Here is a 25106-nt window from a genome sequence, read left to right on the forward strand (position 1 = left end):
CAACTGATTTGGGGGTATGGCCAGAAAGCTTCTTAGGGGAGTTCATTTAAGAGGAGGCCTGCAGGATGAAAGGGACCAGCCCCAGCAGTCACGGTGGGAGGCTAGGGGAGAAAGATGTTTCAGGCAGAGGGAACAGCAGAGGCACAGGCCATGAGGCAGGACCGGTATTGGCGTGTACAAGGGGCAGCACTGAGAACCCGTGCATATGGCATGGAGCGGAGGGGGCGACGGGGAGCATGGGGGGAGCAGGAGTCCGAGTGGTTGGCAGGGGCCTGAACCCAGAAAACCCACTAGACCAGGCCTGCAGTCCCACTAGGGAGGTATCTGCTACTGGTGTCCATTTTGCAGATAGATAAGCAGCAGGAGCCATTTGGGACCGAGTGCCCTGGGCCACTCCAGACACCCAGGTGTGGTGAGGCCGGGTCAGCTTCCTATAGGAAATTTTTTTTTTTTTTTGGGGGTACGCGGGCCTCTCACTGCTGTGGCCTCTCCCATTGCGGAGCACAGGCTCTGGACGCGCAGGCCCAGCGGCCATGGCCCACGGGCCCAGCTGCTCCGTGGCATGTGGGATCCTCCCGGACCGGGGCACGAACCCGCGTCCCCTGCTTCAGCAGGCAGACTCTCAACCACTGCACCACCAGGGAAGCCCCTGTAGGAATTTTAAAAACATTTGCTGGCCACCTAGTGAGTGCCAGGACCTAAGCCAGGAACTTCCAAGCTTACACTTGTGAACCAACTTCGGAGAGGCCGCCCTGTCCCTGTGGCACAGGTACGTCAACAGGCACGGAGTGGCTCAGGACGTCTCTGAGTGGCAGGGTTGGCATTTGAACCTGTAACCTGATGAGTCCATAGCTCATGCCTTTCCTCCCACTGCCTGGGGATGCAGGAGGAAATAATGACAATTAGCAGGCCTCCCCTTATCTCATCTGGCCCTCCCCATCACTGTGTGGGTAGGCCCTGCTGTCACCCCATCTTACAAGTGGGAGGGCTCCAAGCCTTTCTAGCAGGTGGTGGAATCTGCTTCCCTCATGTGAGGCTCCTGGCAGGTCACACACTCACGCCCGCGTGTAAGCGAGGGACTGACCCCGTGAGACCTTTGCCAGGCTGTCCATTCTAGTGACCTGGTCCCACTGCCAGATTGGTCAGTGGCTCCCGAAATCCTCCAAGGCTCCACGTGGGAGCAGAAGGGAGGGCTGGCCTGTCTGGACTGAATAGTCAACAAACACCTCCTGAGTGTCCGCGGTAGCCCAGGTCCCTTTCCACCAGCTGCGACCGGAGGCGCGGACGCGAAAACAAGCTCCGGGGTGACCCGAGTTGCCCAGGTCAGTCCCGCTAGAAAGTAGTCGAAGCGGGATCTGACCCTGGCCTCACCCGGGGGGTGCACTTTGACCCCAGCAGCACCCACCTTCCCGCTCCCCAGGGCCGCAGCTGGGAGGGCCAGGGGTACCCAGGGTTTCTGCGCACAGGAGCCAGCGCGCGCGAGGCGGGGCCCGGGAGTGGGCGGGGCTTGCGTCCGGACAGGCACTGGGAGGGACCCGCCGGGGCCTGGGGGGCGGGGCCTGACGGGTTTCCCGGTGGTGGGCGGGCTTGACAGGCGGTGGGAGGAGCCATACCCCGGGCCAATGGAGGGCGAGGCTTGAGCTTGACGGGCAGACCCCGGCCGGCGGTTGATAGGCAGGGGCCGGGCCCGGAGACCGGCGGGCCAATGGGTGCGCGGGGCGGGGCCTGCGTCGGCGCCGTCCGGCCGGGGCCGCCGCCGCGCTGCCCAGTCTGGCTCCGCCGCCGCCCGTCGCGGACGCGTACCGGACGACGCCCTGCTAGCCGCCCGGGCCTCCCGCCCGCAGCCATGAGCGTGCTCCGCCCGGGCCGAGCTCGCCGCCCCCTGGACTAGTCCCGCCGCCGCCCCGACCCGCCTGCACCATGGAATCTCCTGCCGCGAGCCAGCCCGCCGGTGTGCCCGCGTCCAAAGGTAGGAACGCCCGGGCTGCGGACCCGACCTCTGCGCGGGCCCCCGGTCCGCACCCGGGCAGCTCCCCTGCCCGGAACGCCTCCCTTAGGTCCCGGGCCCAGCCGGACCCCAGTTTAGGCCTTGGGGCTGCACCCAGGCCCGAAGTCGGGAGAGGGTCTCGTTCTGATCACCCCGCTCCAGGTCAGGAACCTTGCTTGGACCTCCCCCTTTGGGCCTTAACTGCACCTTGGACAGGAACTCTCCCAGTCTGGGTCTCTCAGCTGGACCCAGGTGGGATTCACTCTGATCTTGCACCCAGCCCCCTTCCACTCCCGGGTCCCAGGGCTGTATCCAGCCTGGGCCCCCAGTGGTGCTCCCCTACTGCGGATCTCTCTGTAAACGCCCCCTCCCGTGTGGCTGCCCTGGCCACGGTCCAGCTCAGAACTCCCCGTCCTCTCTCCGAAGGCTCTCCACCCTCCTAGGTCCCACATTGCCCCATCCCTGGCGGCCTGCACCCCGTCCTGCAGCTCTGTCTGCAGCCTCGTCTTCCGGGGAGCCTCTCTTGGCCTCCCACCCCACCCTACTGCATGGCCTCTCCATCGGCTCCCTCATCTGGACTTGCAAGCTTCTCTGTGCACGGGGGCGGGCGGGGGGGCGGTGCTCACCTCTGACGCTGCCTGTGGGTCCTGGGCTGGCTGCCCGGTGGGTGCTGGCCGTGCGATGGGCTTGCTCTTGTTTTCTCCAGGCAGCCGGCCTTCCTGGAAATGTCTGTGAGGTGGCGGCTGAGGCAGCAGGCTTTGTCATGCAGAGGGGGAGGATGAGACTTGGAGGGCGAAAGGGGGATTTTTTTTGGCAGGAAGAGGAAAGGATGTTTTGGGCATGTCGGAGTCTCAGCGGGCTGGGCTGTGTGAGAGAGTTCCAAACCGGACGCAGCCAGCCGTAATGAATGGGCTGCCCGCGGCTCCCTAACTTGCTGTCTCTGGGCCTCCGTTCCTTTATCACACCTACCTTCCGTGGACTCCTGGCGTAGGATGTGAGATAGTGAATACTAAAGAGCTCTAGGCAAGTGTGGGCGATGAGATGAAGAGCTCAGAGGTGCTGGGGAAGGGGCACTTGCTGTGTTTTATTGCTGTTACCATTCTTCTTGCTAGAAAGGCCTCAGCCATGTGGGATCCAGGCCTTTGCCTCTGTTGGGCTGTAGCTTCAGAGTGAGGGGGAGAAAGGTAGCAGCTGGCACTTAGGGGGCCCCTAATCAGGGGTTGTCTCTGCCTCTTTTTCTTTGCGGTGGGGGAAGCCCAGGCAGCTGGAGGGCTTGTGGGGTCCTGGGGAGGGTGTGGGTCCTTCGCTGCCCCTGCTCCTGGTGGCTGCTGTGGCTGGGGCCAGAGCCCAGCCGGCCGGGTGGGCAGGGTAATTACGTCTTACATAAGTGGGAGGCCGGATCCCTGACCGTTGCCCAACCACTGTGAGTAACCCAGGAGGCACTCGAGGGGGAAGACGGCTGGGGAGGGACTTGCACTGCGCAGACCTCGTGGAGCTTGGGAACCGGGAAATCAGACACTTCTTTTCCCCAGCTCCAGGTGTAGGCCTGGCCTGGCCAGCGCTGTGAGACCTCGGGCAGGTCCATCAATCTCTCTGGGCCACAGTGGTGTTTTCATGGGTGGAAAGAAGAGGTTGGAAGCAGTGTTTTGTTTTTTTTTTTGCGGTATGCGGGCCTCTCACTGTTGTGTGTGGCCTCTCCCATTGCGGACGCGCAGGCTCAGTGGCCACAGCTCACGGGACCAACCGCTCCGCGGCATGTGGGATCCTCCCGGACCGGGGCACGAACCCGTGTCCCCTGCATCAGCAGGCAGACTCTCAACCACTGCGCCACCAGGGAAGCCCTCAGTGTTTGTTTTTGAAGGCCCTTCAGCTCTTCCAGGCAGGGAATGTCTCATCAAAATAAAAATTAAAGTTGCAGGGTTGGGAAGGAGAAAGATCATGGGTGTGAAGGAATAAAGCACTTTGGGGAAACACTCAAATGCTGTGTGACCTGAATCCTGGCATTGCCTTCTCTGAGCCTCTCTGCAGAGAGAGGGCCAGGATGCATTTCCAGTCTGTGGGTCCAGGTAACAGATGATGTTGGGTGGGGACACCGTCAGCCTCTTTGGGGTCTGTGGCAGCATGTGGTGGGAAGCCATAATGACCTCTTGCCAAAAATCCCAAGAGCTCCCACGTACCAAGGTTTTTCCATGTGTCATGTGCTAGCCCGTTTATTGCTCACAGCCCTATTCACAGACGAGGAAGCTGAGGCTCAGAGGAATTCATTGCCTTGCTTGAGGTCACACAGCTGTGACAGATGGAGCTGCTGTTCTAGTGCTCAGTGCTCCTCTGTGTCCCATTTCTGTGATGGGTCCCTGGGCTGAGCTGGTGGGATACTCCCCCCTCCCCCGTCACACCTCTGTTCTGAGGCATCTCCTCTAGCCCATGCCTGACCTGGAGGACAGACTGAGCGGAGGACAGACTGAGCGGAGGACGGACTGAGCAGAGGTGATGTCTCCTGTGTGCAGAGCCCTTTATAGCTGGCACATTTCATACTCTCTGCGGTCCGACCCATTTGTCAGGTGACAAAACTGAGGTCAGGTGGGAGGAGTGGCTTGACCCAGCCCTCCGTGTCCTGGGCACAGGCCACAGTGTTGTCCTTCTCGCCACCTTCTCAAGGAATTTGGACCAAGCAGGATGTGGTTGGCACTCGACCTTAGGGAGTTTTACCTCTAAGCTTCCTGCCCTGCAGGGGTGCCCTGCCCCCGTCCTCCATGCCACAGCCCTTGGGAGTTTTCCGGGAGCGCGCAAGGCCCCAGGCCCTACAGCCCTGCTGTTTTCCCTGCTTCCTCGCCCACATGCCATCTCTGCCTGGGATCAGAGGCCGAGGGCAGCTGCGGCCAGAGGGCAGGGGCTCTGCTGCCTCTGGCCATGTCTGTCCTTGGGGTGCCCCCACTGCACCGTGAGTGCTGCCCCCGTGGGCACTTCCTGGTTCATCCTCAAGTGGCTCCTGGATGCCTGACGGGGACACTGAGGCTGCAGGAGCACCGTGTCCCGGCCCTTCCTGCTGTGCAGCTGCCCTCCCCTGACCTGTCCTGTCCTGTCCCGGCTCTCGGAAAGATTGGAAGGTGGCACTTGGGGACTTCCCCCACCCCTGGCGTGACGCACAGGAAACTATCCGCCAACCTGTGGCTCAGGGCCTGAAGGGAGCAAAGTTCTCAGTCGCTTGTGTGGGGAGAGGGCCGGGGCAGCGGAAGGCTTCCGGCGTGAGTCAGCGGGCACTGGGCGCTGACTCACCCGTGGGGCACGCCAGCCAGCCGGTTGGCTGCAGCTTAAAGGGCCAGTGCCTGGTCGCTGGTGGGTGGGAGGGGGCTGGGAGTCCCCACCTCGTGGCCTGGAGCTGGGCACGGCGGTGGCCCCCCTCCTGGACCTGGGATAGAGCCGGGAGCCCCCTCCTGACCCTGCGCCCATCCCCCCAGGAACTTCCTCTGTTAGGCAAGGGCCCTGCTTCCTCTGTTCAGGAAGCAGCGGAGGAGCAGGTGACAGCGGCTGTTTACCGCCCTTGGCCCAGGGCCTCCTCCGGCTCCGGCTCCGGCTCCGGCTCCGACTCCGATGTGCTCCCGGGGGCCGCGGGCAGCCGAGGAGCAGAGGAGATGCGGGGTCCCCTGGGCTCCCGGGAGACAGGGCTGTGCAGAGGTGAAAACTCTGCCGTCAGATCCCAGCTCAGCCCCTTCGCTGTGACATTGGATGTCCGCTGCCTGCTGTAAATGCTTTCAGTCCCCTGGCACTGCCCGGCTTTTGGATGTGAGGCCTCGGTTTCTTCACCTGCAAAATGGGAGTGGGAACCCTGCGTGCCGTCTTGCCGGCAGCCGCGAGGACAGGTGTAGACAGCCTCATTCCACTCTTGTTAAGTGTCAGGTCCTGGGAACAGCGAGACTGCCCTCTGCCCACAAAGAACCTCAGCGAGACAGGAAGTAGGGCAGAGCCTGGGCTCGGGGGTGGATGGACCTGTGTTCGAATTCTGACTCGCTCCACTGCTTCCCAACTTCCTCACGTGCCCTCTCTGACCCTCAGTCTCCTCTTCTGTAAAATGGGAGAAAACAGCCCCCCTCAGGGTGGTGGTAAAGGTGGGAGATGGTGTTTGTCAAACAAATATCATCTGTTATTATTTTCTCATTGTTATGGTGGTGGCAGTTGTTCGTTGGTGGATGAATAACCAGGATGGGGACCTCTGGTGATGGACTTTAAGCTCTGTGCCACGACTCTGGCTGCAGGGTCCTGTAATGGCAACTAAAATATACCTGGCTCTTTCCCCACTGGTCCCCAAGCTGGAGCTGGGAGCTTCATTGCCTCTTGGGCCTTCCCGGGGAGGGCTTGCGGGGAACGGAGAGGACGGCGTGCCTGCCTCGGCCTGCACATCCGCGTCCCCTGCAGCATGGGGGTGTGTGGGACCGGGAATTGGGAGGGGGGAGCCTCCTAGGCCAGCCCCTCAGTGGGTGGAGCTCCGTCAGGGCCAGGCAGGGCACCTGCTGCAGGAGCGCAGGGCTGGGCGGAGAGCGCCCTAACCGTGGAGTGGAAGGAGGCCGCGGGGGAAGTGGTGCTGAGGGTCCAGCTCCAAGGCCTCCGTGTCGGTGGGCGGCAGGGCTGAGCTGAGTGGGAGCAGCTGGGCGGGGCCTAGGCCGCTGTGGGGAGCATCGTCAGCATCTTGGGAGGGGTCACTGTTGGGTCCTAGAAGAAGAACGGCATGCAGGGCCCCGTCCCAGCTGGGTGCGGCGACGGGGCGGGCCTCCCTGAGCTCAGCTTCCCACGCTGGGGCTCATTGCCCTCCCGGGACTGGCTGGGCCACTCGGTGTGGCCCCTGTGGTCAGGCCTGCTTCCCCAGCAGTGGCCGTGGAAACCCCCCGAAGCCTCGTATAAAGGGTGTGAAGAGCAGGCAGGGCTGGGAGGCAGCCCCTCTGCAGCTCAGACACCACGCTTGGGCCCACGTTCCACCCCAGAGGGGGTCACCAGGCTCACCCTGACAGGGCTTCCCCCTGCCCCATCCCCCCAGTCCTGGGCACAGGTCCCTGTCACCCTCTCCCTGTCCTGAGGTCCTCTCTGGGGTGTCCTTGCAGGCTGAGCTGGCATCCAGGGGCTGCCCTGGCTTCTCTGGGAGGCTGTGTCCAGTCGCCCCTCTCCCCCAGTGCTCGCCCTGGGCCGCTCTGCACTGGCCCTTCTGCCCTGTCAGGGCAGACACCGGAAGGATATGTAGAATGTACCTCTACGTTTTAAAGAATAAAGGAAAGTGAATTCTGTATACCCAACACCCAGCTAAAGAAATCTCCCCTTGCTGTGCCCCTGCAGCCCGTCAGTGTTGCCTCTCTCTGACCACTGTCCTGATGTGCGAGCTTATCATTTCTATATTATTGTTTTAAATCAAGCCCTAATGTACGTGTGGTGTAGTTAAGCTCACTGGCCTGCAGGAGCCCGGGGCCAGTGTCCACACCGTGGTCCGTGGGACAGGCACTGGTGTGTAGCGGTGTTGGGGGAACGGCTAGAGCTGGCTGGCGGTCAGGGGCTGCACTGCGGGGGTGATACTGGGACCTACGTGGATGATTCAGCGTGTTAACACATGGCCGCACTAAGTATGGGGCCTCAGGGTTAGCGTGTCGAGTGCCTGCAGCTGTTATTGCTGTTGCTTCAAGTGAACGTTAAGCCCAAGTGGTGCAGTGCTCGGACGGCGCAGCTCTACCACCGCCCTGAGTTTCCTTGTCTGTGTCACTGTGCAGCTTCGAGGGTTTGTCTTAAGGTTTGCATGAGCCAGTGGGCACGAAGGGACAAGTGATGGGCCTCGGATGTCAGCGGAGGTGTTTGGGTGCCACCAGGAAGTAGAAAGGGGGCCGAGGGGCATTGCTGTGCCTCCAGTAAGTCGGTGCTTCCTCGGTGTTGGCGGTCGGCGGCTGCTGAGGCCTGGATGGGAGGCCGGCCCGAGACCGCTCTGGGCGCGGGGGCTGGAGACTGTTCCCTGCCCTCTTTGTTCTTCTGTGCACCTGGGTCTGGGCCTCTGGCCCACCCCATCCCCTCTCACTCCAGCCCAGCTCGTCCCATCCCGAGTTGCCCTGTGCAGACCCGGATAGTGTGGTTGGACCCTTGCTGGGTGAGCCTGTGGGCGCTTCCAGCCCGAGCTCCCTGCCTGGATTCCCCTGCTGCAGAGCTTTCCAGGTTGCCTCCTCTTCCCACTCAGATCTCACCTCCGCAGGGTCCCCTGCTTCCTTTTTCTTCAGAGCACTTAGCACTGTGGAAATCTACGTAAACGGTGTGTACCGGGACTTTGTCTGTTAGTTGGCTTTGTCTGTTGCCCTGTTTCTCCCCAGCCCCGGGCGTCTAGGGCCGGATCTTTCTGGCTTGTGGGGCAGCACCTCTGGCCTCTACCCACCAGATACCAGTGGCATCCCAAGTTGTGACAAGCAGATTGTCTTCAGGCTTTGCCACGTGGCTGTGGTTAGAGTGTGATCCTGGGAGGGCAGGGCCCTGTCTGCTCACTGCTGAGGGGACGGATGCTGTGAGCTGCGTGGGCTCAGGACCCTCCCCACGGGCTCTGCAGATGAGAAGGGCCCTGGAGGTGGGGGGCCGAGGGATGCCGAAGGCCTCTGAGGCCAGGGCCTGGCCCGGGGGCCACCGCGCCGCTGTGGGGGTGCAGGGCAGGGCTGCTGGGTTGAGCGGACCCCCGCCCAGCCTGTCACTCCCCTGTGGGCTCGGTGCTAAGGGCACTGTGGCGGGTGCGGGCCCGGCCCATGGAGGCTCCCAGGAAACGAAGAGCCCTCCCCTCTGTGGGACCTGGGGGAGAGGCCATTGCAGAGCTGGGGAGCCGGGTGTGAACGTGAGGGGACGTCCCTGCTGTGCCTGCCTCTCCATGTCCTCGCTGGACACGCCCGCAGAGCGGTAACGGGGGGTCATGATATCAGGGGGTGGATATAGGCCTTGGCTTGGCGATAGATATTAACTGTGCAGGTGAATCTACTGCCCCCCTGAAAGCCTCCCCTTCTCGGGGCCTCAGTTTGCCCACCTGAGCAGTGGGAGCGGGTTGGCCTGGTTGATCTCTCTCTATGGGACCCCCACAGGATAGAGGTGGCCAGCTGGGGGCAGGGCCAGGCGGGGGTGTGGGCATCCTCGGACATCTGGCCTCTGACACCTCCGTGGTGGCACGTGCTTCCTTACCTGATGGGCACGGACCCGGAGGACCCAGGACATCTCCAGCAGGATTGGAAAGCACGAGAAGCACCCCAAATATCCAAAAGTAGGAGGCGGGAATAACAAAGTGGGAGCCGGTGTTGCTTTCGTCGGGGAGGCCACGGATGAGACAGAACGTGGCGGGGTGTGGGGCTCCCGTGCGAGCGAGGCCCGGCAGGGCCCGTGGTGCGGGGTTGTCTGCCCTGCCCCCCGCCCCGGACGGAGCCTGAGAGCCGGGCAGAGCTGGTTTGTTGGAATCTCCCCAGGCCCCACTCAGGGTCTGCTCTCCACCAGACGCCCACTGTGACCTCGCCTGGCGCCTCCTCTCCGACCCTCTTGGTGCAGCAGACCCGTGAAGACGCTTCCGGGGCTGCTGAGGGTGCTGACAGAGTGGCCGTCTGGGCAGCGGGCCCGGTGTTAGCTTGGGTCCCACGCGTTTCCAGGTGGCTCAGTCTAATCTTCCTCGCGCCAGGACCACTGAGGCAGGGTACTGGACCGCGTGGGATGCGCTGATACCCATGCGAGGTCGGTCCGTTGTCCCCACGTCACAGTTGAGGCCCAGAGAGGTGAAGTCGTTTGCCTGAGGGCACCCAGCTAGGAAGCGGCAGCTTTGCGGTTCAAGCCCAGGCTGCCTGGCTCCAGAGTCTGTGCTGCCTCTGAGACGTAACTACAGGGCCGTGACTTGTGGGGTGCCGGCTGGACACGGGAGAGCCAGTTAACAAGGGCGCTTAGCTGTATGACCAGGGGGGCCTCTCTGAATAGACAGAAGCTGAGGCTCACACATCAGCTGGGACAGAGTTGCAGGGAAGAGCATTCTAGGCAGAGGGAACAGAACCAGCAAAAGCCCTGAGCTGGGAACAACGGTGGCTCATTCAGGTCATGGCTGGAGTCCTCGTTGCCTCCTGTGGCTCCCCTGGAAGGCTGGAGCGGACGAGGACACAGACACCCGGTACTGTGCCCTCCTGGGCTGGGATCCCTGCAAGCCGAGGCTGGTGGGCTCATCGTGCTTTGCTGGTGGCAGCCCACAAAGTCTGTTTGTTGTGGTGACAGTCGCCACAGTGGCCTGCACCTGGGCAGCCCCGGCCCGGCGCTGACGGCTCTGGCAGACGGTGGGAGGGGCCGGCAGCTTGTTTCTGGCCGCCCCGCAGACCCAGTTGTGTCACTCTAGACGTAGGCCTGGGGACCCTGGCAGGCAGGGGGTCCTCGCCCTCTTCCCCTCACCCCCACCACCACTGCAGCCACAGGCAGGGAGACTGAGGCTTGTAAGGGGGACATTCCCAAAGCCCAGGGCAGGCCATGGGTGTGCAGGCTGAGCCCAAGAAAGGTGGAGAGGGGGCTGAGAGCAGAGGAGGTGCAGGTGGGCCCCGGAGACCCCCACGTGGATTGTTACCTTGTAACTTAAAATGTTTTATCTTCTGGTTACAAAATAGCATCAAGTCAAGAATAAAAGCCACCCATATTTCTCATTACTTAGGACGGATTTTTTCACCTCTGCAGAGGCGCTGATGATAACTGTGGTGTCCACTTGCGGGCCATTAGAGGGTCACCTACTGTGTGCCAGACCCTCGGCCTTGCCATTTACGGCGGCAGGTGTACCTCCAAGCGGGTGAGAAGTAGAGGTGCGGGCAGGAGGGCGCTGTGCTGGGCTCCAGCCGGGCTGCAGAGCTGGGCTTCCTTTGGCCTGGCCTGTGGCCTCCACACGCCGTGGACCCCTGCGCCACCTTGGGGCCTGGTGGTGACTAAGTCTGATCTGGGGACAGTACAGAAGTGGCCTCAGGAACTGAAGCCCCGGCTTTTCTGTTTTCCTCTTGGCGTGTGGAATGTGCTGGCTTCCCTTGGGGGAGTGTGGCAGGCCTGTCCCCTCTTCCCTGCAGGAGGGGCACTGTGAGCCGCTGGCCTGGCCTGTTAGGGTCTCCAGGTGTGACTCCTGGCCAGACCCTTGACTAACGTGCAGTGACTCCACCTCCGAGCCTTGGTTTCCCCAAGTAAAACGAGGCTAAGAGCTCCTCCTCCAGGGTCGTCGGGGTGTCTGGAGGAGATGGGAAGGGCCCGTGTGTGAGTGGCAGGTTGCTGCTCTCATGGGCGAAAGGACTTTGGAGGGAGACCCCCCACCCTGGCCCCTGACAACCAGCCACCTTGCCTTGTCTGTAAAACGGGTTGAAATCTCTCCACACACAAGGTCATGATTGTGCAGCTGGCACACCCCCGTGCTGGGCGCAGGCAGTGGTGCCGGTCAGGTCCTGGACAGGCCCCTGGGGCTTCAGAGGTGGTGAAGTAGCTCGATGCAGGCTGAACGCTGTTCTAAGTGCTTTATCTGATAACTCTACAGGGAGGTGCTGTTTTTCTTTTTCTTTTTTTTTTTTTTAAATTTGGTTGTGCTGGGTCTTAGTTGCGGCAGGCGGGCTCCTTAGTTGTGACATGCAGGCTGCTTAGTTGTGGCATGAATGTGGGATCTAGTTTCCTGACTAGGGATTGAACCTGGGCCCCCTGCATTGGGAGCAGGGAGTGGAGTCTTAACCACTGTGCCAGCGGGGAATTCCCAGGAGGTGCTGTTTTTGTCCCCATTGTATGGATGAAGATACTGAGGCTCAGAGAGGTGTGGGCACTTGCCCAAGATCACCCAGCCTGTAAGGGACAAAGGTGGGATTTGAACTTGTGGCAGAGAGAGCCCATGCTTTTGGCAACAGGGTTGCACGAGAGTCGAGCCTGGTGTGGAGTGAGCAGGGACCCCGGCTCTGGGGCTGTGGACTGTGCCGTCGGAGCATTGACTTGGCTGAAGGCCCAGGGCCGCCTGGGTCAGGGCCTTTGGCCAGGACTGAGGCTCTCCTGCTGGCCGCCAGGGCACAGACGGATGCACCTCAAGCCTGGCATCTGGGGGCCCCTGTGGGTGCTTCTGTGGAGAGGCTGCAAGTGTCTGCCTCCGTCACCCACCCTGGGGTAGATGCTGGGATCCCACCCCCACCGGACTTTTCCTGGTGGTTCACCCAGCTCTCAGGACAGCTGGGCCCGGGCCTCGTCTTCCCAGGGGCACTGATAACCCCTCCTATCATGGACAGTGGTGCCAGGCCCCCCGCCTCCCCGCTGCTGGGCCCGAGCGTGTGGGCCTGTCTGGATTCACACAGATGAGGCTCTGAGGCTGCACAGCAGGGTGTGTGGAGGCTTGATCCAAACCCGGTTCAGAGGTGACTTCAGGAGGGTGTGCACAGGGTCTCCTGGTGCCCTGTGCACACCTGCGGCACGAGGCACGGGGTCTTGGGCGGGAGGCGGAAGGACGTGCCTTCAGGAGAGGCACGTGGGCACTGTTTCTGTTCTGGGTGGTTTTGGGAGGTCCTGGTCGAGTCCCAGGTCTGCCCAGGGCTCTCGATGCCGATTCTTCTTTAGCACCGGCTGTGTGCCGGGCACCTGCCAGAGAGTCCTGGAGAGGCGACACTTCTTTTCGGTCCCTGGCGGTGAGGGGTGAGGGAGGTGTTGCCTCGGGACTCAGGCCCACCCAGCAGCCTGGGGGGTGGGAGTGGGCTTCCTGGGGCCGTGTGGTGACCATGTGCACAGGCTCCGGCCTCCAGGGTGAGTGGGCCCAGCCAGAGCTGGCCCTGCCCGCCCCTTGGGTGGTCCTCCTCCCCTGGGACGTGGACCCCGCCGGGCCCCCTTCACCTCCCACCCTGTTGGCTAGAGCTGGGGGTGGGGCTCCTCACAGATGGGGATACTGAGGCCCAGGGGCACTGCAGTGTGCCCGGGGCAGTGGGCAGGGGTGAGATGAGGCCATGGGTCCGTTCTCCAGGCCTGGATCTGCCCTGCTTTGGACCCTGCAGGCCTGCTGGGCTTACTTCCCGCTTCCCCAGGAAGGTGGGCCCCCAGGAACCTCCCCTGCTCCCAGCCTGGCGTGAGCCTGGGCGGGGATGCTGACAGCATCAGGTGTAGCTGTGGGTACAGGCACCTCAGTCTCGCCGCCTGTCCACGGGGAGGGCTGTGTGGAGGGCTGGGGAGCTGGCCCCAAGCACAGGCAGCCTTGGCGGCAGTGGGAGCTTGGCCGGTCCAGTGCCCTCACTCCACAGGGGACGTCCTGCCCTGCCCTGGACACCCCCTGCTGTGGAACCAGCAGACCTGGGTGCACATGCGGTCCTTTCCCGACTCACCTTCCTGCCCTTGGCCCTGGCCCCGTTTTCCAAACTGAGCCGGGGGCCGATGCCCTGGCAGGTGGTCCTTGTCCTCATACTTTGTCCACCCGGGGCCCCTTCTGGGGAAGCTGAGGCTGAGAGGGGCGGGGTGCCTGCACACAGGGTCCCGGCCCATGGGCCTGGCTGTGGACACCCCTGGCCGGGTTGCATGTGATGCCTGCCGGCAGGGCCCCCAGCCTACGTCTGCGTTCCAGCACGACGGGTGGGGACGTTGAGGCTCAGAGGCGGGGTGGGCGGCAGAGCTGAGGCTCTGGCTCGCCGGGTGCGCCCCCACCGAGGTTAACACTGCACGGGCTTGGGGTGGGTAGAGGCCCTGCTACCTTCCTAGGCTGCTGGACAAAGCCCCACACGCTGCACGGCTTCAACACCGCAACCTCCTGTCCCCCGTCTGGAGGCCTGAGCCCATCCAGGTGTCGCGGGGCTGGTCCTGCTGCGGCCGTGACGAGAGGAGCCTCCCCAGTCTCGCCCCCGGGACTGCAGACGGCCGTCTTCTCTGACACGTGTCTGTCTCCGTGTCCAAATTCCGCCCCCCCCTTTTTTTTTCTTTTTGCGGTGCGCGGGCCTCTCACCACTGTGGCCTCTCCCATTGCGGAGCGCAGGTTCAGCGGCCATGGCTTACGGTCCCAGCCGCTCAGCGGCATGTGGGATCTTCCCGGACTGGGGCATGAACCCGTGTCCCCTGCATCGGCAGGTGGACTCCCAACCACTGCGCCACCAGGGAAGCCCTAAATTTCCCCCTTTAAAAAGGGCACCTGTTATGCCGGATTAGGGCCTCACCTTAATGATCTCATTTTAACCTGATCATGTCTGTAATTCTCCAAATAGGACCATGCTCGGAGGTACTTGGGGTTAGGACTTCAGCTTTCAGGGGTTAGGACACAATTCAGGCCTTCAGGGAAACTTGGGACATAGGACTCTGCGTGAGTGGGAGTGCGGGGGCCTGATGGGGGCTGTGGGGGCCGGTCTGTGACGGTGCATCTTCCTTGGAGGCGCTGTCTCTTCTCAGGTGGCTGTGGGGTGACTGTTCCAGGAGGACTGGCAGGGCTCAGGCCCTCCAGCCCAGGCTGGGCACGTCCTCTGGGCTCCTGGAGACCCCGGGGCCCCGTCACGGTGCCGACCACGCTGACCCTCGGCGTCTGTGTCTCTGCCGGGCCCCTGGGGGGCCCTTGTCCCGGGAGACGCTGACTGAGCAGTGGCTGAGCGGACGCTCCCTTCTCTCCCTCCCATTTAGGAAAGTCCAGGAGGAAGAAGGATTTACGAATCTCCTGCGTGTCCAAGCCGCCGGTGCCCAGCCCCACGTGAGTTGGCCTCGGGTTTCCCCCGGCGCCGCCCAGACGGCCTCCTGAAGGGACCACCATGAGAGCCAGGCCCCTGCCTGGGCAGCACCTCCTCTGGGCAGCTACGGGGGCCACGGGCCTCTCACGTCCGCTCAGGGCCCTGCTCTCCCGTCGAGGACGGAAGGCGAGGCCCTGGCCACGTCTGCGTGCTGTACCGCGTGCTGCCCCGCAGACGCTCGGTGGCTGGGGGGTGGGGGCTCCCGGGCAGGATATGCGCCAGGCTGGGCTGCCCTCTCAGGAGGGTGCGGCTCCCCGGGCTCACGGCCCTGCTCCTCTCTGCAGGCCCCCCCGGAACCTGGACTCCCGGGCCTTCATCACCATCGGGGACAGGGTAGGTGTCGTCAGGCCGTGGGAGGTGGCTGTGGGTGGTGGACAGAACTGGGCTGGGGCGGAGCGCTGGCTCCCCGCTGCTGACCAGTGGCCCGTCTGGGGCAGAGGTGGTGGCTGCCTTCTGGGGCCCTGGTGAGCCGGAGCCGGCGTGGAGCTCCCCGACCTCAGAGGAGTGGTGCTGAGCGCGCAGATCCCTGGCCCTGCCCTTGGGGCCAGTGCCCGGGGACCTGCATTTCACTCACACTTCCTGATGGCTTGGGAAGCCCGGCTTGGGGACTGTGTGTCGACCACAGGACACGCCGACGGTGTCCTGTTCGTCCCCGTGCTCGCTCCCTTTTTTGGCTGCTCCCTGTGAGGCGAGACCTTTCTGTTGTCCTCTCCGTGTCCCTGGTGCCTGAAACAGGGACTTGCATGCAGTAGGTGCCGCACGAGTGATTCAGTCTGGCCACCTGAGTGGGGCGGGGCGAGAGGGAAGGAGCATCTCTCAAGGGCCCCACGCCGCTGGGAGCACTTCCCAGACCGGCCTGCTGACACTTCGCAGCAGCCCTTGGAAGTAGGTGCTATGCCTGTTCTGTAGAAGGTGAGGGGAGGCTCAGAGAGGTTAAGTGAGTTGCCCCAGGGCACGCAGCAGAAGTGGTTCGGGCAAGATTTGAGCACAGGTCTGACTGGCTGGTGGTCCTCTCTTTCTGCTGCCCCAGCGTCGCCACTGGCGCCTGACTTGGCCCCTGTGAACCCTCCCTCTTTTGTGTCCCCCAAGAACTTTGAGGTGGAGGCGGATGACCTGGTGACCATCTCGGAGCTGGGCCGAGGCGCCTACGGGGTAGTGGAGAAGGTGCGACACGCCCAGAGCGGCACCATCATGGCCGTGAAGGTGAGTGGGACCCCCAGCACAGGGCTGTCAGGGCCGGGGGCACCGGGGGCCGCGCACCTGCCCCCCAGCCCCTGACCGTGGCCCTTGCCCCGCAGCGCATCCGGGCCACCGTGAACTCCCAGGAGCAGAAGCGCCTGCTCATGGACTTGGACGTGAACATGCGCACAGTCGACTGCTTCTACACCGTCACGTTCTACGGGGCCCTCTTCAGAGAGGTGGGCCCTCGCGGAGTGGGCCCGGGGGCTGGGGGCTCAGCCAGGCCCAGGCCGTGGTAGGGGAGACACGCCAGCCTCTCCACCGGCCGGGTCAGAGCTGGCAGGGGGCCCAGGGCCTTAGGGGTACCCCAGGGGGTGCTGCACCCAGCCTTCTCAGAAGGCTGTCTCGGGTAGGGGTGGGCGGTGGGGGGCTGGCGGAGGAAGGGCCCGTCTGCCAGGCTCAGAGCTGGGACGAGCCATGGGGCGGCGGGGGGGCCGGTGTGGGGCTGAGGCAGGAGGGGTCTGCAGGGCCGGGGCATGGAGCTGAGCTGGCACAGGTGGGTCCCAGAAGCCCCCACTGAGGGACACAGTCACTTCTCTCTGGAACCTGCCGTGGAATTAGGGGTCAGATGGGGGAGCGAAGAGGTGACAGTGGCGGTGGGGGGGCTGCTGTGTGGAGCCAGCAGAGTGGGCAAGCCTCGGGGGAAGGGGGAGGAGCTGGGAGGTCGGGGCATCCGCAAAGGCTGAGGGGTGTAGGTGTGTCGGGGGCGCCGGCCGGCTCCGGGGAGGTGGGCACGGGAGGACGCCGGGCCAGGCGGTCCTGGGCGGGCATGGCTGAGTTCCCCATGTCCACGTGCAGGGAGACGTGTGGATCTGCATGGAGCTCATGGACACATCCCTGGACAAGTTCTACCGGAAGGTGCTGGACAAGGACATGACGATCCCCGAGGACATTCTCGGGGAAATCGCTGTATCTGTAAGTGGCTCAGGCCCTGCTGGGGTGGGGGTCCCGATGATGTTGTCTTGGGCAGAGTCGGGCTCCCGGTGTGGCCCCCAGCTGTGGCCCTGAACCTGGGCGGCTGCCCCTCGAAGCCCAGCTGCCGCCACCCTGGACCAGAGCCTCCCTGCTGAGGAGACCGGGGCTCCTGGAGCCAGGCAACTTTGGCAGAGCCAGGCCCTCTGGGCCTTCCTGTGCAGCTCCTGAGCTTCTAGGCCACGAGAAAGGACTTAGTGCTTACAACTTCCTCATGCCGAGGAGGACAAGGACGCTCTGGGGCAGCTCACAGAGGCGCAGTGTCGGGGGAGGGGTTCGCCTCCGTGCTTGCCCCCTGAGCTTGCATGTCCCTAGGGCAGGTCCCTGGGCATGAGCACCCCGGCAGCGAAAGCAGGAAGGGAAATGGAGTCAGCGAACCAGCGGTCCTTCCTCCTGACCGCACCTGCGAACGTGTGAACATCCCCCTGGCGTTGAATCAGGATCTTTGGGGTCATTCCTGTGGGGAATGGCTCCGAGCATGTAGCCCACTGACTGCTGAGGGAGGGAGAGGAAGCAGGGAGGCTGCAGAGGGCTGGGTTCTACCAGGAGCCTGGCAGGGGGAAGGGACAGCACCCTGGGGGCTCATAAGTCTGGGACTCTGCAGGGTCCTGGGCATATCACCTGAGACCCTTGCCCCCTCAGAGCAATGCAGGAACCGAGTGCGTCTGCATCAAGGTTGCTGGGACCCCACAGCAAAGGCTGGGGTGTGGGCAGGAGCCTAGGGTAGTGAAGGGTTGGGTGTGTACCTGGGAGAGGGCGATGGATGGCCCTGGGTGGGGTGTCTTACAGCTCTGTCATTGTTGATGCAACTGGGAGTCACAGCCATCCGGTCTCTTCCCCCCCTTCCTGTTCCAAATGCCAGATTGTGAGGGCCCTGGAGCACCTGCACAGCAAGCTGTCCGTGATCCACAGAGGTCAGTGCCCAGGCCGGCCGGCGGGAGGGGGCCTGGCTGCTCACACACACGCTCTTGCCCAGTCCTGCTGGGCCCGCACTACCAAGGCTCAGAGGCAGCCGGCTCTGACGTGCCTGTTGGGTCAGGAGCTGAGCCTGTTGCCCGGTCCAGGCCACTGCCCACTCCTCCCAGCCATTTTCCTCAGCCCCCAGGCCCAGTCCCAGTTCCGCTGGCTGGTGCTCAGAGCACGGATGGTGTGGGCCGTTGTCCTGGGAAGGCTGAGCCATCTTGTTTTGATGTGTTGTTTACGTGTTGCAAGACACGCAGGGGGTTTGTGTACCACTGTGTGAATCTGATCATTGTTGACACTGTGTAACCCCCGCCCATCAAGATGAAGGTGTTTCCAGCCTCCCCCTCCCTCCCGGCACGTTCTCAGCCCTTGCTGCTCAGTCATGCCCCCAGCCCCCCACGTCCTGGAGCCACACTCCTCTGATTTTCCCACAGTGGGTTGGTTTTGCTTGTTCTCAGCCTCCCGCTTGGCCCGGTGATTCTGAGACTCCCCCAGGCAGCGTACGTCCTGCCTCTTCATCTGTGTTCTGGGTGCTCTGCTTTTCCAGACCAAGTCCATTAGGCTAAGCCCCCTTGACCACTCAGTGGCAGGTTGTCACGGAACCTTCGGTCCTTTTTCTGTGCGTCTGTATCCACACAGAAGTCCCCATAGAAGGCAGCAGAGATGCGTGTGTGTCCTGTGTGTGTGCTCACTGGATGGTCCCTGCTGTGCCCTCCAGCACACTCCATGTCCACCTCGAGTCCGGGGGCTCTGGGTTCTCCTGCAGACCCATCTCCTGTGTTTAGCTGCTGCCCTGCGCTTCCTGGACAAATCTGCCGAGCCCTGTGGGTGGGCACGGGGTGGTTTCCAGTGCCCACGCTGTCAGTGATGGGTCCCCCTGGAGCCTGGGTGGACCACAGAGCTAGAGGTTGTGCGGGAAGTGGCGGCTGAGTCCCAGCTGGTTGGCTGCAAAGACATGGTCCCAGGCGAAGCCCCCGAGCCCTGACTTCCTCCCCTACCTGTGGCTGGAGCCCAGGGCTCCTGGCTGTGTGGCCACCAGCTCTGCCCTGGGCAGTGGGGGCCCCACAACCAGGAGCTGAAAGGCGTGTCCTGCCCCTGGCAGACGTGAAGCCGTCCAACGTCCTCATCAACAAGGAAGGCCACGTGAAGATGTGCGACTTTGGGATCAGTGGCTACCTGGTGGATTCCGTGGCCAAGACGATGGATGCTGGCTGCAAGCCCTACATGGCTGTGAGTGGTTCCTGGGCCACCCAAGGAGGAAGCAGCCAGGCTTGGCCACCCCCGCCATGTCCTGTGTCCATCAGGGATGAGGCCTCCCCAGACCCTGAATTTCCTGCCGTTGGGGGCAGAGGGGTCTGCTGCCCGGCCCTCTCCACCCCTGTCTGACTGGCCCCGTGGTGCCCATTTGGGTAATAAGTCTCACCTCAGGGAGGTGGCTGGTGGGGCCTGCAGGGTCCCACCCCTCCCCCAGTGTCCCGAAGGTGGGACCCCCAGGCAGGGCAGCTGCGTGGCAAGACTCAGGCCTCCACCTTGAGACCCTGGCCCTCGCTGGCCTCAGCTTCCTCATTTGCCCTGGGGGAGATGGGATGGGTGAGCCCTGGCCCCTCGGTTTGGGGTGGGGGAGGCCAGACCCAGCTGAGGATGCCTGGGCGACCCTGCTCTGGTCCCTCTTACAGCCTGAGAGAATCAACCCGGAGCTGAACCAGAAAGGCTACAATGTCAAGTCCGACGTCTGGAGCCTCGGCATCACCATGGTACCACCTGGGGCTCCCTTGCTATTTGGGAGGGGCTGTACCAGGTCCTTGAGCTTCCGGGGCCTGGGAAATAGTTTAGCCTTGGACAGAAATGTTGGTTGGCTTCACAAACTGAGGAGAGACTGTGTCATCAAAAATTACGGTGTCTTGGGCTTCCCTGGTGGCGCAGTGGTTGAGAGTCCGCCTGCCGATGCAGGGGACGCGGGTTCGTGCCCTGGTCTGGGAAGATCCCACGTGCCACGGAGCGGCTGGGCCCGTGAGCCATGGCCGCTGAGCCTGCGCATCCGGAGCCTGTGCTCCGCAACGGTAGAGGCCACAACAGTGAGAGGCTCGCGTACCACAAAAACAAAAACAAACAAAAAATTACGGTGTCTTAAGGGGAGCATGTGCAAGTGCCTTACACCCGCCGTGGGGTGAGGGGCAGCTTTACATAGTTCTCGATGTCTCTGATGACTCGTCCATTGGACTTTACCCAGCGCTCATGGTGCTTGTCGAGAAATCACAGTCAACCCCAAATTAAGTGAGCTCCTCATACATGTGGCCCTCAAGATCACGGTGAGACTCAGCCCTGGCGCTGGACGGTCATACTGCTTCTCGACGTTTACTATCACAGATAACATCGCACTGTGCATCTCTGTGCCCAGAGGCTGTTTATATTTTTGTTTTTCTTTTTTTGAGCTCCTTAGAAAAAATTAGCAGGAAAGGAATTACGAGGTCCAGGGTTTGGACACTTCTCTGTTTTCCTACTTGTAAACTCTGGTGGTCCTTCTCTGCAGCCCAGGCAGGGTCCTCACTTCTGTGTGTCGGAATCATTGGGAACTCTAGGAAAAAAAGCAGGCTGACTTTGTCCTATGAAAATCTAGGGTCACACCCACACCCACCGCACTGTGCCACCTCCATCTGTGGGATGCATTTGTGTCTTGGCTGGAAAGGGGCCTTTAGCCTAACGGGAAGGTGCTTTCTTAGCACAATGACTAGCGATCTGTTTCGGTGCCAGTCACCACCAACAAGAAGCATTTGCTTGAGCTGAGGTCTCTTCTGTTCATTATGGTGATCACTTGTCAGGGAAAGGGGCCTGGGTGGACCTGATTTGTGTTTTCATCTCAGCAGTCAAAATCGGAACCCAGAGTTTGCTGTGAGCTGCCAGTCTTTTTAAAAATTAAAAAATTAATTAATTAATTAACGGCTGCCTTGGGTCTTTGTTGCTCTGTGCGGGCTTTCTCTAGTTGCGGCGAGTGGGGGCTATTTTCGTTTCGGTGTGCGGGATTCTCATTGTGGCGGCTTCTCTTCTTGCAGAGTATGGGCTCTAGGTGCGAGGGCTTCAGTAGTTTTGGCTCACAGGCTCAGTAGTTGTGGCTCGCGGGCTCTACTTTACGTTTCGGTGTGCGAGCTTCTCATTGTCGTGGCTTCTCGTTGCAGAGCATGGGCTCTAGGTGTGCGTGTTTCAGTAGTTGTGGCGCATGGGCTCAGTAGTTGTGGCTTGCGGGCTCTAGAGCACCGGCTCAGTAGTTGTGGCGCATGGGCATAGTTGCTCTGCAGCATGTGGGATCTTCCTGGACCAGGGCTCGAATTCGTGTCCCCTGCATTGGCAGGCGGATTCCTAACCACTGCACCACCAGGGAAGTCCCGAGCTGTCAGTCTTTCCCACAGATGACTCCTGCCAACTGCAAGTGAGGCACCCAAGGCACAGGGAGGTCCGGGTCTAGTAGGAGAGATGAGGCCATGGCAGCCTTGTGTCCAGGGAGTCAGGGAGAAACAGTGATGAGGTCAGAGCTGGAAGGCTTCCTGGAGGGGGAGGCATTGGATATGGGCCTTACAGGTATTGGTGGCTGGGCAGTGGGGGCTCTGTGGAGGAGGAGGGGCCTGTAAACTTCATTTCCTAATGGAGTCTGGTGGATTGTTGCACAGTCCAGGAGATGAAACTCACGGTCAAAGGCAGACCTCACAGTCTAACATTCCTTCTGCAAACACATGAGAGTCATTTCATTTCCTGTTGCCCTTTCAGTAATAACAACAGCCCAAATAAATGGCAGCAGACGCTTAAGTCATTGTTGAGACATTAGGGAGTGGGGAGTGGCCTGTGGCAAAGGAAAGGGAAACTGGTTGCCTATCCGAGTTCCTTTGCTGCCGTTGGCCTGTGGGAAAGCATCCCCAGGTTGCCAGCTCCTCTGATTTTTTCAGATTAGCTGAAACCTGGGTTTTCAGGTACAATCTTCTGAATTCAGATTGTTTGAAAACCTGATGATAGCTAAGCCAGTCAAAACTCAGGGTTGGATTTGCTCCATGAGCCATAGCTGCTGGCTGGGTCAGAAGAATTAACTACTGGCGTCCCCTTGGCTTTCATCTTTGGTATGATGTCATCTATCAGCCCCTTGACTTGCCTCACAGTCCAGCTCTGGGTGCTGGACCAGGACAGGCAGGATCTGTGAAGGCCCTGCTTCCACGTACAGAATGTGGGTGTATCTGACCCAGTGCCGCTGTTGCCACTGCAGATCGAGATGGCCATCCTGCGGTTTCCTTACGAGTCCTGGGGGACCCCGTTCCAGCAGCTGAAGCAGGTGGTGGAGGAGCCGTCCCCGCAGCTCCCAGCTGACCGCTTCTCCCCCGAGTTTGTGGACTTCACTGCACAGTGGTGAGTCTCAGCCCTGCCCAGACCTCTGGGCCTCCCCAAGCCCAGTCAGTACCCCTCCCTGTCCTGGCCAGATCCCAGCTGCTCCCTGGGCCTGGTCTCCTTCTCCTTTAGCAAATAACCCCCAAACAACATAGCATCAAAATAAGTAAGGCACAAATAGTTTGAGTACAAGGAAAATTTGACCAACTATGGTCCTAGTGGGGAGATTTTAAAATAGTCCCTCTAGAAATGGACAGATCATGAAGATGGAAAAAGAAAACAAAAAGCATATGGAGGGTTTAAATGCATAACAAATTTGCTTTCATTGATGTTTAGAACTTCGTATCAAATTAAAGAATGCCCACAGGATCCTTATAAAAATTAATTATGTTTGAGATTACAAAGGAAATAGGGGAAGAGGCAGAAGGCAAAGCCATATAGGCCACGTTCTCTGACTAATTAGCTGGAACAGGAAATCCATAACTGAAGAGAAAAAAGCTACATGCAAATTAAAAGTAAATTCTTCTAATGCACTCTTGGGTTATGAGAGAGATTTAAACAATAAAATTATAAACTAGTCAGAAGTGAAGACAATGAGAATATAACATGTCAACATCTATGTGTTGTGGCCAAAGAGATACTCAGAGGAAAATTCGTAGCCTTTATTTCTTTTATTGGAAAATAAGAAAGACTGGAGACAAGTGAGCCTGTTAGACAGAGTCATTTTCTCCCAAGACCTGTGGTAGGGGGTATCCCAGTGAAGGATACCAAGTAAGTGATTGTTAATGTTAGCATTTTGGTATTGGGATCATTGTAAATTCCCTAGATCACTCTAGAGACAAGAAAGCTAACACCCCAAGAGGCAAAGAAACTTGGTCCAAATCTCTGTAGTTTGCACCATGGATCCCACTCTGCCCTTGGAAGCCCCCCAGAACAGTCCGGCCCCTTCCTCCCTGAGCCCGAGGAGCATGTGTGTTCCCTTGCTGCCCGCGCAGGGCTGAACCCAGACTGGCTTGGCTGGCCTGGATGGGCTGGACTCACTTCTTCCCTGCCAGTCTGGCTCCAGCCTGCCCTCAGCCTACCCTGTTCTGTCCTAGCCTGAGAAAGAACCCTGCAGAACGCATGAGCTACCTGGAGCTGATGGTGAGTGTGGGCACGACTCTCTGGGAGAGGGCTGCATCTGTGCACAGCAGTGGGCAGCTCCTCTGGCTTGCCTGTGCATTCACTCCTAGGAACTCCTGTCACTCATTCACTCACATGTACCCTGGCTCCCTCCTCCCCCCTCCATGCCAGGCCCTGTGGAGGGAGGCAAAGGGCAAGGGGGGGCAGGTGGACCATTTTCTTTGGAGGCATCAGGGAAGGCTTTGCAGGGGAACTGGGCTTAGATGGGTGACTAAGGATTTACCCGCTGAGTGACAGAGGCCTAGCATGCACGGGGAAGAGTGAGTTGAGGGTGGCTGCTGGAGGGCTGAGCAGGAGGCCATGAACGTTGCCTCTAACAGGAGGGCTTCTTGGGGGGCAGAGGTCCTGGAAGGAAGACTGGGAGTTTGCTGAGCAGGAGAAGCATGTGGGGGCACCTCCACCTCCCCCACTCCAAGGTGACTGACTGCCGTCTATCCCCATCAGGAACATCCTTTCTTCACCTCGCACAAAACCAAGAAGACCGACATCGCTGCCTTTGTGAAGGAGATCCTGGGAGAGGACTCGTAGGCGGTGGGGCCTTGGACCCACTCTGGCCCTGCGGTGCCCCGCAGCCCTCTGCTGCGGCAGTGCTTGCCCACACCCATAAGCTACTGCCAACCTGGCCTTGGGCACCCGGGAGGAATCCAGGGGGCTGCTCCCGCCTGACAGGCTGTTGGTCCCAAGTGCCAAAGAACCAGACCATCGGGGCCCTCTAGTGCCTCTGCCCCTGCTGCTCCAAGGACTCTTGAGACTCTGGACTTGGAGGGGCCAGACGCCCCTCACAGAGAAGGCAGTGGTGCCTTGTACAGGCCGCTGCCTTGGCCCGGCCCTGGATGCCACCCAAGTTGTATATTTTTTTATCTCTCGACTGAATGGACTTTGCACACTTGGCCCAGGCTGGCCACACCTCTGTCCCGGCATTGGTAGGGGGACCCAGTAGGGGGATGAGCCATGTGAATCCCCTGGAGCCCCCATGAGGCAGATGCCAGAGCCACCGAGGCCTTCACCCCAGCACTGGCAGACAGGGCTCTAAGGGCACCGGGGCCACCTCGCCCTTGCCTGCCGCCTCTAGGGGTGTTGTTTCACTTTTATTTTTTTAATTTATCCTCTTGATTTTTTTCTTTCGCTTTGTGGGTTTGGCTGGTTTTTCTTGCATGGTTTGGAGCCGATCACTTTTCTGTCACCTGCTAGGGGACCAGCAGGCTAAGACCTGCCCTCTCTGCTCAGGCTGGGGTCTAGGGGGATGGACCCAAGGTCTCTGCTCAGAGAGGCGCTAGGGGAGCCATCCAACTCACGCTCCTTGGGGACCGGCTCGACGGGGGCTGTGGATTTGCTTTTGGTATTGTTTTAAAAAAAAAGAAGAAAATATATTTTTTTGAAGAAAGGACTGCCCGTCCAGGGTCCTGTCCCTGATTGGTTGGGGCACTTGCCTGATTGCTGTTTTAATTTAAAAAAAAAAAAAAAAGTGGGACAAAAGGTCGTGTGAGACTGTGTGTCATAGCGGCGAGCCCTCCTCCTGCTCAGTGACGGCTGGTGGCCCTGGAGGGGGGACCCCTTACCCCCGGGACAGGGACACGGCAGCGTGATCAGGGGAGTGGGGGCCTCTCACCTGCTGGGGCCCTGCACTTCCACATGTGAGGACACGAGGCTGCCCCCAAGGGCCGTGACGAGCTGCCAGGCCCTTGCTGAACACTGGACAG

The 25106-nt window shown here is 61.0% G+C and overlaps 1 protein-coding gene across 1 annotated transcript; it reads left to right on the forward strand.

Moving 5' to 3' along the window:
* The first annotated feature begins 1778 nt into the window (after nucleotides 1-1778).
* On the forward strand, nucleotides 1779-24896 carry MAP2K3 (mitogen-activated protein kinase kinase 3). Its single transcript, XM_081219295.1, has 12 exons — nucleotides 1779-1969; nucleotides 14582-14648; nucleotides 14970-15018; nucleotides 15775-15888; nucleotides 15984-16103; nucleotides 16723-16839; nucleotides 17759-17810; nucleotides 18962-19089; nucleotides 19536-19613; nucleotides 22106-22245; nucleotides 23322-23367; nucleotides 23851-24896. Exons 1-12 carry the CDS (start codon nucleotides 1921-1923, stop codon nucleotides 23932-23934), a joined length of 1044 nt encoding a protein of 347 aa, XP_081075421.1. The 5' UTR covers nucleotides 1779-1920; the 3' UTR covers nucleotides 23935-24896.
* The last annotated feature ends 210 nt before the right edge of the window (nucleotides 24897-25106 follow it).

This window comes from Mesoplodon bidens (genome assembly GCF_964165515.1).
Source record: "Mesoplodon bidens genome assembly, chromosome: 19".
Classification (NCBI taxonomy): domain Eukaryota; kingdom Metazoa; phylum Chordata; class Mammalia; order Artiodactyla; family Ziphiidae; genus Mesoplodon; species Mesoplodon bidens.